This window comes from Zootoca vivipara, chromosome 11 (assembly GCF_965207765.1).
Source record: "Zootoca vivipara chromosome 11, rZooViv2.hap1.1, whole genome shotgun sequence".
Taxonomy (NCBI): Eukaryota; Metazoa; Chordata; class Lepidosauria; order Squamata; family Lacertidae; genus Zootoca; species Zootoca vivipara.
The window spans coordinates 52,788,933-52,804,650 of NC_142594.1; the positions used below are offsets into that span (position 1 = coordinate 52,788,933).

The window sequence follows — 15,718 nt, forward strand, 5'->3', positions numbered from 1 at the left end:
CTTTTGTTCCCAAGTCAGATCCATCTATTACAGAGTTACATCTGCATTTCTACTGATTAAAAATAAAGAAATATTTAAAAGCTGCGCACGCTCAATCTACATTCAAAAAAACATAAACCACAACTGGAATTAAAAAACACTCCCATCTGTTACAAGCTCTAGTTCAGATATTATTTTAGTGGAAATAAATTAACCTTAGCAAGGGTTAACCTTTGATTCATCTGCTTACTGGCTCCACCTAGATTCATGATAAGTGAAGCAACTTTTGGCAACCACTTGTTTTTCCCCTGCAAGAGCTGGCTTGTGCTTTTGTATCACAGAGCTCCGAGAGATGGCTTTCTGGGTGATGGTCCTATGTGCCGTCCTGGCATGCATATTGGGGGGGCTCTATCTGGTGGGGGCGTTCCGCCAGAGGAGAGCCAAAGAGCCCCCTTTAGATAAAGGCCTCATCCCGTGGCTTGGACATGCATTGAGCTACCGAAAGGACGGCGTTGACTTCTTGCAAAGGATGCAGAAGAAGCATGGAGATATCTTCACGGTCCTGCTTGGAGGATATTATTTCACCTTTGTGATGGACCCACTCTCCTATGGAGCTATTGTGAAGGAAGCAAGAACCAGGCTGGATTTCAATGCCTTCGCCACACAACTTGTGGCCCAAGTGTTTGGTTTTAAACCTGAAATAAGCACTCATAAGATAATAGAGACAGCCAGCGTAAAGCACCTCAAGGGCAATGGGTTGCTGGTGATGACCCAAGCCATGATGGAAAGCCTGCATAGAGTGATGGGCCACAGCCTGAGTTCAGCAGGAGGGCAGAAGTCCTGGAAACAGGACGGACTGTTCCACTTCAGCTACAACATGGTCTTTAGGGCTGGATATCTAGCCCTGTTTGGAAATGCAACCAGCAAAGGTGAAAAGAACAAAGGAGATGCCGAGAGGCAAGACTTAACTGGCTCTGAAGATGTGTTTGTAGAGTTTCGCAAATATGATAAACTCTTCCCAGGATTTGCTTCTTCCACGCTGTCTCATGGAGAGAGAAAAGAAGCTGAGTCTCTGAAGAGACTCTTCTGGAAAATCATGTCTGTGAAGGATGTCTATGAGAGGAGTAACATCAGTGGTTGGATAAGTGACCAGCAAGAGCAGCTGGCCGAGGCTGGCATGCCCGAATACATGCGGGATAGATTTCTGTTTCTGCTCCTGTGGGCAGCTCAAGGTAATACTGGCCCAGCTTCCTTCTGGCTTCTTGCCTACCTGATGAAAAACCCCAAGGCAATGGATGAGGTGAGGAAAGAAGTGGACAGAGTGGTGGGAGAATCTGGCCAGGAAGTGAGGGCAGGGGGTGCGGTGCTTAATGTCACCAAGGAGATGTTAGACAAGACCCCCATCTTGGACAGCGCTGTGGAAGAGACTTTGAGACTGGCAGCAGCCCCTATGCTGGTCAGGGCTGTGGTGGTGGACCTAGAACTCAAGATGAACGATGGAAGAAAATATCTCCTGCGCAAAGGAGACAGAGTTGCCCTTTTCCCCTTTGTGGCAGCACATATGGACCCGGAGATCCACCCAGATCCCCATGTTTTCAAATATGACAGGTTCCTCAGCCTAGACGGCAGGAAAAAGGAATTCTATAAGAATGGGGAAAAGGTGAAATATTTCACCATGCCATGGGGTGCAGGGACTTCCATGTGCCCTGGGCGATACTTTGCTACCAATGAGGTTAAGCTCTTTGCCTTCCTGATGCTGACATACTTTGATATGCAGCTGGTTAACACGGAGGAGGAAATCCCTCCTGTGATCAAGAACCGCTATGGGTTTGGTGTGATGCAGCCCACACACGATGTTCAGTTCAGGTATCGACTTCGCCACTGAAGGTAGGAGGCAGGGGCATCTTCAGGCCAAAGTAAGTTCAAAAAGAGATCAAATGTATGTTTCTGGATGTGGGTAAAAGCTCATGGGAGAACGTAGCGCTTGCACAGAATGTTTGGTAGAAGCCATTATCGTTTAACAAGTCGTTTTATCCTACAGTTTTATTTCCCTATTGTTATGGAATTAAGTGCAGGCTGTGGGCCTCATAACTTTTTAAAAGTGTGGTGGAACTAATAGCATGCAAGCTAATATTCTGTGCTAACATTTATCTATCTAAGGCACCAATCTCCTTTCAAAGCAGTGGAGTTAAGGGTTAGCAGAACAGCACTATCAAGTGGCGGTGGGTTGCTCGATCGTTCTCACACTAAGATACTTTCATCTGCAACTTCTTCTTCTGGTTAAGACTTTTAATCCTTAGGAGGAAAGATGAGGACCCCAGTTAGAATCTCATGTCAGCTATGAACTCACTGGGTGCCCTTTGGCAAGCCAGGTGTATCTCATTGTCTTTGGGCTTGTACACAATTCCATTTGTCCCATGCCTAGAAAGCATGGGTCTGAATTGTTTCCCCATTGTCCCACTTAATTCCCAGGGAAAACACACTCCTTGGCTTTGAATCAGAAAGAAAACGTCAATCTGCAGAAAACCCAATTGCCGTTTGTTGCAATTGAGCACTAAAGAGTGGCTTTCCCCAGAGAAAGCAGCAGGACAAGACAAAGTGTGAATAAGCCCTCTGTCTCTATCCCCAATCTGAAGTGAGGTGTGTGTGTGTGTGTGTGTGTGTGTGTGTGTGTAGAACTAGGTACTCTGTTCCCCCCTTGCTTTGTGCACCCTGAACCCACATTTGCACTTGCCAGCAACATGGAATGTCCTAACTTTAGAATTCAAAAGCTTCACCCGGACACTTTTTCTTACCCAGCATACAACACACATCCTGCCTAGTAGGTCCTAAACTGTTCTTCTTCTAATTCCCATCTAATGGTACTATGCAATGTCAGCCTTTTCCCTCAGAAAGGCTTGAACTGAATTGAATTGCCATTTGTTCCAGTTCAGCAGTAAAGAGCAGGTTTTTGTGGGGAAAGCAGTGGGGGGGGGGAGAAGAGAGAGAAGCACTCAGGCACAGTGCTTTAGAGTGCAGAACTGAGCCTAGAAACGTGGCACAAAAGGAAATCTAGATGAGCCCTAAGATAGGAATATAGAGGGGATTGCTTTCATCCCAAGCAGCTCATTTCCCAGTAGCTTCACTCTGCAGTTGATGTCAGCAAGCAGAATGGGCCTACACCAAATAAGGACACAAGCTGTTCTGTACACTAGCTACCTTTCATAACATGTACAGTACTGGACTTTGCCTCATTATTTGCAAGGTGCAAGAGTTCAAGGTATACGTCAACATTCGTCTTTGCACCTGCAATCAACTTTATCTCTTTTATTTATTGTAGCGCCAGACAATGTCCCCTGGGCCAAGCTGTGACTCTAGGTCCAATATCGTGAAAGTCACATATCTATTGATGACATGAGTACTCTTAGATATAAAGGCTTAAGCGTAATTAAGAATGCATGCTTTTAACTGCTTTTATTTCCCCCACATCATCTGCTCTCAACTTATATGGAAAATACCCCCTCTGTGCTGCTCCTATGTTTTGTAATTTTGATTATTATTATTTTGTTTGTCTGTACCTTTGTTTCTACACGAATGTAAAACCTTTAAAATTGAAAAGGAATACCGGTACTTACGGGAAATGAATGGAATATGAGGAAACAATAAAGATCAAGATAAAGCAACTGTGTTGGGCAGGTTGATTAGACATGTAATAAAAGGAGCCGTATCATGCAGAGTGATTTGCTAACTGGCTGTTTCAACTGTGTGCATTAATTTTCATCCTAAGAAACCATTTCAATCTGTCATAACATAGTCAGCACCAACAACTCTGGCATAAAATCTTTATTAAAATAATTTATTTAACAAAACAGCTCAATATTCATAAATATCTTTAGTTGTGCTCAAAATACATGCAAGTAGGAAAAAAGGTAAGTCACTTCATTCACATCATATACATAAGAAAAGACGCTGTTAGTCTGGATGCTGCTAGTAGAGTAAAAATACAAACCCTACATTAAGATACCTTCCTCCTCAAATGATGTTTACCTCCACTGATCAACTAAAACTTCAAACTGATTAAAACCACGACAACTTCAGAAAAGGAGCCAGCTCGTAAGCCAAGACCTTTCCTCCCTGTGAACTTTTAGCTCAGCTTGCCTTGCATGTAGGCTATTTTACAGAAGAAAACTTCTGACAGCAGAAATAGTTTTCTTCAAGTTTTCTCAACATCCAGACTTTCTGCACTAACACTTGTTGGCTTGATTAAAGCTCCTCTAAAGACATCAAGGCAAAGTGGCTTGAAGAAAAGGAAATGGGATAAACTATACCTTAGTTCTTAGTTTGTTATCTCAAGGCCTAGTTCTTTCACCCAAGTCCATGGATTTCTGCTAGTACTTAACCAGAATCAGTCTGGTTCACAACCAGTCACATTTTTTTACAGCCTTGGTAAAGGTAAAGGACCCCTGGACGGTTCGGTTTGGCCTCTTGAATGTGTGTGTGTGGAATCAAAAGGTCAGAAATAATTCAGCTGCTTTGTTCAGAGAATAGTCTGACATATTCTTCTGGCATATTCAAAAAAAATTCAACAATATAAGGGATATAGATTGCCAATCAAACTGGCTGAAAACAACAGGTTTCCAAGGCGGTGCATAAATTTGGTTGTTCCAGAAGAAATACCACATCAAGTCCAGCTAGCACAGCAAAAGAGGGAATATACTGATGGCAACTGAGATCACAATGGTGCCAAACAAGGAATAATTTAGCCAGATAACAGAAACTTGTGTCTTTGCTTGGAAGTCATCCTGGATTGCAAGGCCAGTCCACTACATGTGCTACAGTAAAAGACCTCAAATACACTCGCAGATAAGACTATGAAATATTCTCATATATGGACAAAACTCTTTGCATGCGAAAATGATGCACTTAAGTGGCATTTTTGACTCTCTAGCTGCTTATAATTAATGGGATCATCAAGCAATGATTCATAGCCGATAGGGTGCTAGAAGTACTTTTGTGGGCATCCCTAGAGAAGTACAAGGTAATCTGCATTAACATATCTTATTATATTGTACCCACAGCAAGTTAACTCCTGTGTTTTTTTCAGTAATAGGTTCCATTATTCCTGCAGGCTAGCCCACATTTCTCTCACATATCTGGTCACGATCACCATGTTTGTTCTGCTAGGGACTAGCTACACCCTTACCAAGTCTGAAGTTAGTTAACCACAGAGAACAAGCGAATGGTTCCTTTGCTGCAGAGCTTTCCAAACTGTGTGTTGCAACATGTTGTGTCAGCTGCGGTGTAGAGGTGTGTCGCATGAAGACTTCCAGCACTCCTCCCTAGGGCTGGAAAGGGGTTAGTTTAACCTCCAGCTTGCTATTAAAACTGTGTCGCGATATGATGCATGTCGAAAAAGTGTGTCACCAATATGAACTGTTTGGAAAGCTCTGCTTTACTGAAACAGTGTTTCTCTGAAATATAGCACAGGTAGCTTGTAACAGAGAGCTAGTATACAAAGTACTATAAAGGCCATAAAGACGGACAACCCAATCAGCTGAAAGCAACAGGTTTTGAATGAAGTTTGAAGCAGCACAGTATCAAGCCAGGCTTCCACAGCACAATGGGAGGGGGATTTGATTACAGCTTAGATTATAATAATATTCAATAAGAAATCCATTTCCTGAACTGTCAAAACAAGTTTCTTAGCTAGACAGTCATTCTGGCCAACATTACTCCAAGCCCCAAAGGAGGTTCTTGGTTGCATCGAAGGATCACAGCTTGCTCGTATTTTATTGCCTCCCACCTTAAGTACACCACAATTGTTCCACTCCATAATGACATCTTCAGAGAAACAATATTGTAGGATAAATGAGAGATGTGCATGACCTGCAACTTGGTATCCATCCATGAAAATAAGGATTGTGATTCCTGTGGATACATAAATATGCAGATGAGCAGCAATCCTTTGACTCACACCTAATTGTGACCAATCCCCTTTCAGTCCAGAAGCCAGAAATTATAATAAAACATTCCTAGGTGTGAGTAGGATCATGTGGAGATGGAAGTCTGAAAGCGATTCTCTCCGAATGTGCTTCACTACACGGTCATCAGGCCATACTTGGAACAGAGTAGAGCCCTTTTTCTTTCCCGCTCAGCTAGAAAGTTCCTCAGTTTAGTGGTGGAGAAATTAACTGTTGCTTGTTGCCTCTCATCCAAGCCTGTTTCCTGCAGCCATGGAGACTGAAGGCATTCAGATGCTGTTGGCCGCCTCCTAGTAGAGAAAAAGAATGACAGGTCCTAGGATCAGTTGTTTTGCTAATCTCCAAGTGAACGGAACTAATTCTGCTCGCAGTCATGGGATAGACCAGGCATCCCCAAACTTCGGTCCTCCAGATGTTTTGGACTACAATTCCCATCATCCCTGACCACTGGTCCTGTTAGCTAGGGATCATGGGAGTTGTAGGCCAAAACATCTGGAGGGCCGCAGTCTGGGGGTGCCTGGGATAGACTCTATACTTTACCCCTGCTGAGTATTATAGTGATTATTCCACCATGCTTGGGGAGCGGCCTCAGCTCAGTCCAACCCCCCGCCAAGCAGGAAACACCATCAAAGCATTCCTGACAGATGGCTGTCAAGCCTCTGCTTAAAGACCTCCAAAGAAGGAGACTCCACCACACTACTTGGCAGCAAGTTCCACTGTCAAACAGCTCTTACTGTCAGGAAGGTCTTCCTAATGTTTAGGTGGAATCTTCTTTCTTGTAGGTTGAATCCATTGCTCCATGTCCGCTTCTCTGGAGCAGCAGAAAACAACCTTTCTTCCTCTTCTATATGACATCCTTTTATATATTTGAACATGGCTATCATATCACCCTTTAACCTTCTCTTCTCCAGGCTAAACATACCCAGCTCCCTAAGCCGTTCCTCATAAGGCATCGTTTCCAGGCCTTTGACCATTTTGGTTGCCCTCCTCTGGACACGTTCCAGCTTGTCAGTATCCTTCTTGAACTGCGGTGCCCAGAACTGGACACAGTACTCCAGGTGAGGTCTGACCAGAGCAGAATACAGTGGTACTATTACTTCCCTAGATCTAGATGCTATACTCCTATTGATGCAGGCCAGAATTGCACTGGCTTTTTAAGCTGCTGCATCACACTGTTGACTCATGTCAAGTTTGTGGTCTACCAAGACTCCTAGATCCTTTTCACATGTACTGCTCTCAAGCCAGGTGTCTCCCATCCTGTATTTGTGCCTTTCATTTTTTATTTTTTATTTGCCCAGGTGGGATTGTGTTTGCAGAGGGGAGGGAAATGGGGCATACTGGCAAATACCAGCAGAAAGGAGAGGGTGGAAGATCTAAAAGGTTTCCCTGCCTTCTCCATCTCTTCCTTTTCCACAGTGCTGAGGTGGCACCCAGTCCGGGTGATATTGGGTGGTTGATATTGGCTGGCATTGACTAGGAATTTTTGTCTTCTCCTGTGATTGGCTGGCAGAAGGGGATTTTCTTTGCCTGCTCTATACTGCATGACAACCTTAGAGCAATGAGTGGTGGGCACTGAATAATGAGGTTTATTGCTTTTATCGACTTTTGGTCACTTAGCAGGTGTTGCGCAGGAAAGAGAGGGGCACAAATGGTGAGAACGCAGAGGCATTTTTCTGTTGAACTGTGATTCTAGAGACGAACACAGGGCTCGTTAACTCATGGGGCTTTTGAAGTTAACCATCCCTTTGAGTTATGTGGCTTGAAGGGGGCATGAGTCAGGAACAGCTCCCTCCTCGCCTTAAGGGTGTGGCGGGGGTGGGAAGTTGCTGGGAATAAGGCTAGCTTGACTTCCCACAGGGTAGACTCACATACTGTCTAACTTCCATTACACAGGTTGAAAGTTTTATAAATTACTAAGAGGCTCCTCACACACACACACACACTAAGAATTGATGCTTTTGAATTCTGGTGCTGGAGGAGACTCTTGAGAGTCCCATGGACTGCAAGAAGATCAAACCTATCCATTCTGAAGGAAATCAGCCCTGTGTGCTCACTGGAAGGACAGATCCTGAATCTGAGGCTCCAATACTCTGGCCACCTCATGAGAAGAGAAGACTCCCTGGAAAAGACCCTGATGTTGGGAAAGATTGAGGGCACTAGGAGAAGGGGACGACAGAGGACGAGATGGTTGGACAGTGTTCTCGAAGCTACGAACATGAGTTTGACCAAACTGCGGGAGGCAGTGCAAGACAGGAGTGCCTGGCGTGCTATGGTCCATGGGGTCACGAAGAGTCGGACACAACTAAACTACTAAACAACAACAACAAGAGGCTCCTGTAGCACAACACATCAGTGTTTCAGGCTGTTAACCAGGTTGGTGGTTCGAGCTCCCCCAGGGATGGCTGTGGGCAGAATTTTTGCATTGCAGGGAGTTGGACTAGATGAACATTGGACTAGATCCAATGTTCTCAAGTGCTTAAGCTATTGATTAATAAACTAGACCTACTAGCACAACTGCTTTGGGGGGTTCATTAGTTAAACTGGGATCACTTGAACAAGGCTCTCTTTTTGTGTGAGATACAGTACAGTGAAGGGACTGACACACACACACACACACACACACACACACACACACACACACACACACACAATATAATAATTAACTAATTCTTGTGAAAAGCTGCCTTAGATAAAGAGGGACCTTCGCACCATGGATTAGAGGACAGTGTGCTTTGTAGGAAGGAAACGGCTCCTCCTGAAAGGCCCGCATAGCATTTGTGGAACTTGATTTTCTCTCTCTTCACAAGCCTCCCAAAGTCACAGGCAGCCTCAGAGCCGATCGGGTATTCAGCACTCAGCCTGAGGACAGAGGAGAAGAGTATTAGAAATGGTTCTTTTTGCCCTTGACCACCAACTCGGGCAGAAGCAAAGCAGCACAGAAAAAACCTCACAGTCTCCAACACTGATCCAGGGAAGCGCACAGACACCGCTTTAAATCTCTTTCATCAATGCTTTATTAACTAGACCTGTGCTCAGTCCAGATGACCTCTGCCATCGTCAAGCAAGCTCTTCTGGGAGGGATCTCCTCCTTGGTCCAATTCCATGCAGGGTGCATGGAAAAGTGGAAGCACCCTCAGGTCCACTCACCACTTAGTCTTTAAGGGCTTCTCCAAGGCTTCCCATTCCTCCTCCTCCTCCTCTATTGGCTCTCTCCCACCACCACCACTAGGAAGTGGTCACTCTGCCTGGGCTTGGATCATAGCCATCCCAGACCCCATCATGCTCTCATAGCCGACCCACAGCCTCCCCTTACTTGCCTTCTCTTCTAGCTACAGTCTCAACCAGGGCTTGACTAGCCTGCCTCCTATTCCAAGGAGTGGCATCATTCTCTCTCTTCCTCTAGTCTGTCTCTTTCCCTCTCTTCCCTTCTGTCTCAAGGCAGCCTTATATCTCCCTTCATGCCCTTTCTCTGCTCCCCCTTCAGCTTCCCATCCAGCTCTTGCCTCCTTCTGACCCTCCAACACAGGCATCCCCCAACTGCGGCCCTCCAGATGTTCTGGCCTGCAACTCCCATGATCCCTAGCTAACATGACCAGTGATCAGGGAAGATGGGAATTGTAGTCCAAAACATCTGGAGGGCTGAAGTTTGGGGGTGCTTTATGGGCTCTTTTCACCTCTCCCTCCTCTATCCCACTGCCCCTTTTTCTCCTGTCACACACTGGGGTCCTTTCACTTACTCCTGTCCCTCTTCTACCCATTTCTGTTCTTTATCTCTCCATTTATCTCTTCTTTGGCTGGCTCCTGATTGCCTGGCAGCTGCCCACCATGCAGCTTGCTTGTGCCTCCACCCTAGCTGATTTTTTTGGGTTGTTTGCTGATCTTCAGTTTGGCCCACAAACTTTCAGTTCCCTACAGCCACTTCTATGGCAGGTGAGGAAAGCAGCCACCACCCCAAGCTCTGTTATCATGTTAAGCACTTTTCAATCTTTATTCATCTCCACCCAACTTTTGACAAGCATCTGATTGCGTGTTGATGACCCGTCACTTGCGTGGAGTAAATAAGACACAAGGACACGTGATTTCAGGTTAATGGGGAAAAACCAGCAAGGTCTTCAGTCTTGATCCAACGTCTTGATCTGATGCAGGCAGGAAGCAAAAGAGAAATATCCCTGCCGCCGCAGCCGCTTAAACGGAGCCAGACTCCACCACCCCCAGCAAGCCCTATTGGCCGGCTGAGGAGTATGATGCGGTGGTGAGGAGGGGCTAATGCAGGGGGCCGAACATGCCCCCCCTGCAGATGCAGGAAACGGGCCCCACCCACAAACCCTCCCCTCTGGAAGGGAGGAGAGGTCGTCTCATTCCCATTTCACAGAAGAGGCTCTCCAGTCTCCACAGGGAGCTATGAAGAACAAGGTTTTGGTTTTGAGTTCTGAGAGTCTGAGCCTGAGTTTCTGCCGGAGAGGAGTGCGTAGGAGAGAGTGCTAGAGATAAGAACTGCAAACATGCAGCTAGATTCTGTTAGATTTGCTGTTTCTTTTATGCTTCTGTAATAAAGATGAGTTAGACTAGAAGCAACGGAGTCGGGTCTGTTTTATTGAAGACACAGACTGCCATCGTTCCAGCTGCGCTGAAACTCTGCTGGGTCCGAACAAGAAGAAGCTTTGCAGAGCAAGCTGGGGAGCGTGCTGGGCAGCCATTGAAGATTGGCTGCGTGGGTCTAACCCAGGTGGCGCTGTGGTTAAACCACTGAGCCTAGGGCTTGCTGATCAGAAGGTCGGCGGTTCGAATCCCTGTGACGGGGTGAGCTCCCGTTGCTTGGTCCCAGCTCCTGCCAACCTAGCAGTTCGAAAGCACGTCAAAATGCAAGTAGATAAATAGGAACCGCTACAGCGGGAAGGTAAACGGCGTTTCCATGTGCTGCTCTGGTTTGCCAGAAGCGGCTTTGTCATGCTGGCCACATGACCTGGAAGCTATACGCCGGCTCCCTCGGCCAATAATGCGAGATGAGCGCGCAACCCAAGAGTCGGTCACGACTAGACCTAATGGTCAGGGGTCCCTTTACCTTTACCTAATGAACTTTACAATACTACATTTATCACAACAGGACTTACAGACATGCCTTCTCTAATTTGCAAGTGTACTTTTGACAATAAAGAGTTAATTCCTCACTCTGGACATTCCATACCTGACAGCACCATGACAGGTATCAAAAAGTTGCTTGTCTGCAAAACCCTTCTTGTTCCAAGCCCTTAACAGACGCTTGGAGGAAATTTCAACCACCACCATGCTTCTGCAGGGGAGGAGCCCTACCACTGCCGTCACAGTCTGGTGTCACTCAAGGCACCAGCAGCAACATTGGAAAGTTGGGGGGGGGTGGCTGGCAGGCAGATCAGGTCCAATTCCTGCACCAGCTTCAGGCTGGCACAGTGATCTGGCTCGGATCATATCCGATTTCAGCCTGGGCTGGCTGTGCGAGCACCTTGGGATCTGGCGGGTCTTGGGCTGGCCCATCCCTGTCTTCAGAATGCCCCACTTTGGGGCTTTGCCCATGGGGATGCTGCAGGCATATGCCCACATGGGGATACTTTCGCCCACACAATTCTGTAGATGGAGGGGCGAGGTCTGCACTGGCAGAGTGACACAAACATCACTCTGCTAGCAGGAGTCGAAGGACGCTTCCACTCCGTGCAAACGGGCCCAGCCCGGCTCCATTTGTAGGAGTGATTTGGATCGCAGCCTTAGAAATCTTAACGGTACATGAGTCTGGGATCAGTTAAGAGGTGGCCCACCTGACTCAAGTGGACAGTAGAGGAGCAGTGGAAGCAGGAGGGGCAAATAGAGACAAATAATGTTTATGCATTTCTTAGCCATCAGAGGTCAAGGAGCAGTATTACACGCTGGCTATTATTGTGTGAAGTAACAGAATCCTGGTGAATTTCTGCTCCAAGCCTCCTTTGCATGTTTTCTCCAGATCTGCTGATTTTTAGTTACCATTATCTCTTTCCCAAACAGCCACGCACCCAAGAAAATGAAACTCGGAAAGACTTACATGATGAAAGCTGTCACTCCAACAGCCCAGATGTCTGTCTGTGGAACAGCTCCTTTATCTGCCAGAAGTTCTGAAGCTAAGAAGACACATTTGTATTAGGGAAGCTTCCTTGGACATGCAAACATTGGCACTTACCATGATAAGCTCCTCCCCTGTAGGGAGGAAGGGGATCCTGTGTGGGCTGTTGCCACCCACCTCTCCACTGGCAGGAAGTCTAACTTTTGAGAGGGGACAGGGTGACCCCCTCACTAGTTCAATTTGTACGTAAGCTAGTAAACCAATAGCCAAAAAATAAACAACTTATCAGAAAAAAGGAAGGAAGAGAGCACAAGCTGTTAAGGGAAAATAACTCAGTGGTCCCACAGTGGGAACACAACATTCTGTATCAGCCACTCCCTGGAGCTCAGTCCCCAGAAGCTTTACCTGGCATGGGCTGAAGAGTAAGAGAAGAGGAGAGGGAAAACATGAAGAGGAGAGGGAAAGGGAGACAGGAGATCCCTGAACATTGTTGGTGTGAGTGCTTTATGCTCCCAGGGAATGCTCAACTGTCTGCGTCTGATGGCCTCCCCTGCACTGGGAGGGCCTGGCATCGTTCCTCCCTATAGAGAAGGAACTTATCACGGTAAGTTCCAACATTCGCTTCTCCTGTGGCGGAGGAAGGGAATCCTGTGTAGGATGTGTCTCTGTGGGCTCTTGCCTCAGTGGTGTTCACCACCTGCCGAAGCACTCGGCTTCCAAAGGAGACCTTGGCTGAGGCGTGTCTAGCTTGCAATGCCTCCCAAAGCTGGAAGGCGAGGACCAGGTGGTTGCCCTGCATATGCCACCCAGAAGGGATTGGGTCCCAAACAGTGCTTCTGGTGGAATGGCCCCTGCTTCCCAAAGAGGCCCCCTCTCATATCATCTGGTAATGCCAGCTTTTATCCAGCGTGCTAAAGACACTGGGGAGGCCTTGTGCCCCCTGGATCTGGGCTGCAAGGAGACAATCATGGAGACAATTCCTCTGTGCACCTCAGATCCTGATGGCCAGCCACATATCTAGAGAGTGCCAACTCCCTATCCAACTTGGGTTTTGGGCAGAAGGAAGGGAGGACTTGAGCCCTGTGGAAGATGGAATTAACCTTTGGGATGGAGATAGGGTTTAACTGAAGTGTGACAGAAACCTTCTGAATGATACCTATCTCATTGCGGATAGAAAGGGCTGTAATCTCTGATACCTGCTGGACTGAGGAGATAGCCACCAAAAAAGCCTTCCAGCTAATGAATGTCAGGGAGGCCATCCTCAGGGGCTCAAAGAGCATAGAATCATAGAATCGTAGAGTTGGAAGAGACCACAAGGGCCACCCAGTCCAACCCCCCTGCCAAGCAGGAAACACCATCAAAGCATTCTTGACATATGCCTGTCAAGCCTCTGCTTAAAGACCTCCAAAGAAGAAGACTCCACCACACTCCTTGGTAGCAAATTCCACTGCTGAACAGCTCTTACTGTCAGGAAGTTCTTCCTAATGTTTAGGTGGAATCTTCTTTCTTGAAGCTTGAATCCATTGCTCCGTGTCCGCTTCTCTGGAGCAGCAGAAAACAACCTTTCACCCTCCTCTATATGACATCCTTTTATATATTTGAACATGGCTATCATATCACCCCTTAACCTTCTCTTCTCCAGGCTAAACATACCCAGCTCCCTAAGCCGTTCCTCGTGAGGCATCATTTCCAGGCCTTTGACCATTTTGGTTGCCCTCTTCTGGACACGTTCCAGCTTGTCAGTATCCTTGAACTGTGGTGCCCAAAACTGGACACAGTACTCCAGGTGAGGTCTGACCAGAGCAGAATACAGTGGTACTATTACTTCCCTTGATCTAGATGCTATACTCCTATAGATGCAGCCCAGAATTGCATTGGCTTTTTTAGCTGCTGCATCACACTGCTGACTCATGTCAAGTCTGTGGTCTACCGAGACTCCTAGATCCTTTTCACATGTACTGCTCTCAAGCCAGGTGTCACCCATCCTGTATTTGTGCCTTTCATTTTTTTTTTGCCCAAGTGTAGTACTTTACATTTCTCCTTGTTAAAATTCATCTTGTTTGCTTTGGCCCAGTTGTCTAATCTGTTAAGGTCATTTTGAAGTGTGATCCTGTCCTCTGGGGTAGTATGCTATGGAGGTCCCAGGCGGGGAACCTGTACACCAGAGGTGGTTTCATCTGCACTGCCCACTCCAAGAAGCATTTGACCAGGGACAGGGAAGCCAGAGGGGGCCCTGCCGATCTGAATCCTGACCCCAAGGCTGCCACCTGTTATGGAGGGTGTTGGGGCAAAGACCTTGGTCCAAGCCATCCTGTAGGAAGGCCAGGATGTTTGGTATCTGTCCCGCTAGGGAATCCACCTTCTTCCCATGTGCCCAGCTGACGAAGGTCTACCAGGTGAATTTATAGATGTGCTGGGTGGAGTGGAGTGTCTGCAGGAAACTAGGATGGTAGTCATTACCACCCTAATTCTCTTAGGCCCTCCTTCTCAACAACAGGTATGGAGTTGTAGCCAATCTGACTCTGGGTGGTGGACTTATCGCTGTGACACCAGGTCCCTCCTGTAGGGTAGGGGCTAAGTGTCTGCCCCCTCCCCTTGGCAAGAAGGGAGTCACTACAATAATCTCAGCTGGTGCAAATCTAACGTCCCTGAGAAGTCTCGATTAGAGCAGTGGGAGGAAAGGTGTATAGAAGTCCCGTACCCAGCCAGGCAGAGCTCAGGGCATCCATGCCCATCAGTCCCTGAGTCCTGAATCAGAAGAAGAGCTCCACCTTTTGGTCTTCTGAACTTGTGAACAAGTCTACTCTTGGAAGACCACAGCGATCCACTATTTGCTGGAACACCTGTGGAAGAAACTCCACACAAGCTTGGGAGACCTGTTGGCGGCTGAGCATGTCTGCGCAGACGTTGGAGGCGCCTGATACATGCTCTGCTGATAGAGATTCTGGATACTGTTCTGCCCTAGACAGGAGGTTGTTGGCCTCCTGCCACTTGGTTCCACCTTCTTTGCATGTGTACGCTTTGGTGGCTGTGTTGTCTAGGGTCTCTCAGCCTGTTGGTGAGAGTCTGAGCTGATCAAGATGTTGTTCCTTAGACGGGCCACCACAGCTACCAGCAACTTCAAGAACGTCTTGGGGCTGAGGACCAATCCAAGGTGAGGCATTTGTACTGGAGATTCCTGCCCTGGGATGCAAAATGCAGAAATCTGCAATGGGCTGGGTAAACTGGTATGTGGAGGCAGGCATTGATCAGGTCCAGGGAAGCAATGAAGTCCCCATAATAATAATAATAATAATAATAATAATAATAATAATAATAATAATAATTTATTATTTATACCCCGCCCATCTGGCCGGGTTCCCCCAGCCACTCTGGGCGGCTTCCAACAAAATATTAAAATACAGAAATCCATCAAACATTAAAAGCTTCCCTAAACAGGGCTGCCCCAGGCATGATGCCTTCCAGGATGGTCTTCAAGGTCTACATTCTGAATTCTTTTTTGGTTCAGTTATCAATTGACCCTCTTGAGATCCAGGATGACCCTCCGTTTTCCCAACTTCCTTGGAACCATAATGAGAATAGCGTAGCAGCCAGATTCCTCCTTATGGTTCTGGCACATTTGATGTATCCAGCAAATGCTGGATCTCCTGAAACATCAGGAGATGTTTCTGTGATTTCTTGGAGGGAGCAGAGGAAATGAAATGGTGGTGGT

At 46.9% G+C, this 15,718-nt stretch overlaps 2 protein-coding genes across 34 annotated transcripts in view; one reads left to right on the forward strand and one right to left on the reverse strand.

The window, feature by feature from the left end:
* The first annotated feature begins 280 nt into the window (after positions 1 to 280).
* LOC118091758 (5-beta-cholestane-3-alpha,7-alpha-diol 12-alpha-hydroxylase-like) lies at positions 281 to 3,706 on the forward strand. The gene has a single exon (XM_088654055.1). It carries the CDS (start codon positions 332 to 334, stop codon positions 1,862 to 1,864), a length of 1,533 nt encoding a protein of 510 aa, XP_088510181.1. The 5' UTR covers positions 281 to 331; the 3' UTR covers positions 1,865 to 3,706.
* An 80-nt stretch (positions 3,707 to 3,786) lies between these two features.
* OBSCN (obscurin, cytoskeletal calmodulin and titin-interacting RhoGEF) overlaps positions 3,787 to 15,718 on the reverse strand; it is a 304,918-nt gene continuing 292,986 nt past the window's right edge. For all 33 annotated transcript variants that reach the window (XM_088654044.1, XM_088654041.1, XM_088654038.1 and 30 more), the window contains 3 exons: positions 11,989 to 12,064; positions 8,649 to 8,798; positions 3,787 to 6,229 (listed from right to left, as the gene is read on the reverse strand). In XM_088654044.1, the coding sequence (XP_088510170.1) occupies positions 6,055 to 6,229; positions 8,649 to 8,798; positions 11,989 to 12,064 (401 nt within the window). In that variant the 3' untranslated portion in view covers positions 3,787 to 6,054. The remainder of the gene's footprint in view (positions 6,230 to 8,648; positions 8,799 to 11,988; positions 12,065 to 15,718) is intronic.

Coding starts and splice junctions, on each gene's coding strand:
- LOC118091758 (XM_088654055.1), top strand. CDS start 332: ATGGCTTTCTGGGTGATGGTCCTATGTGCCGTCCTGGCATGCATATTG.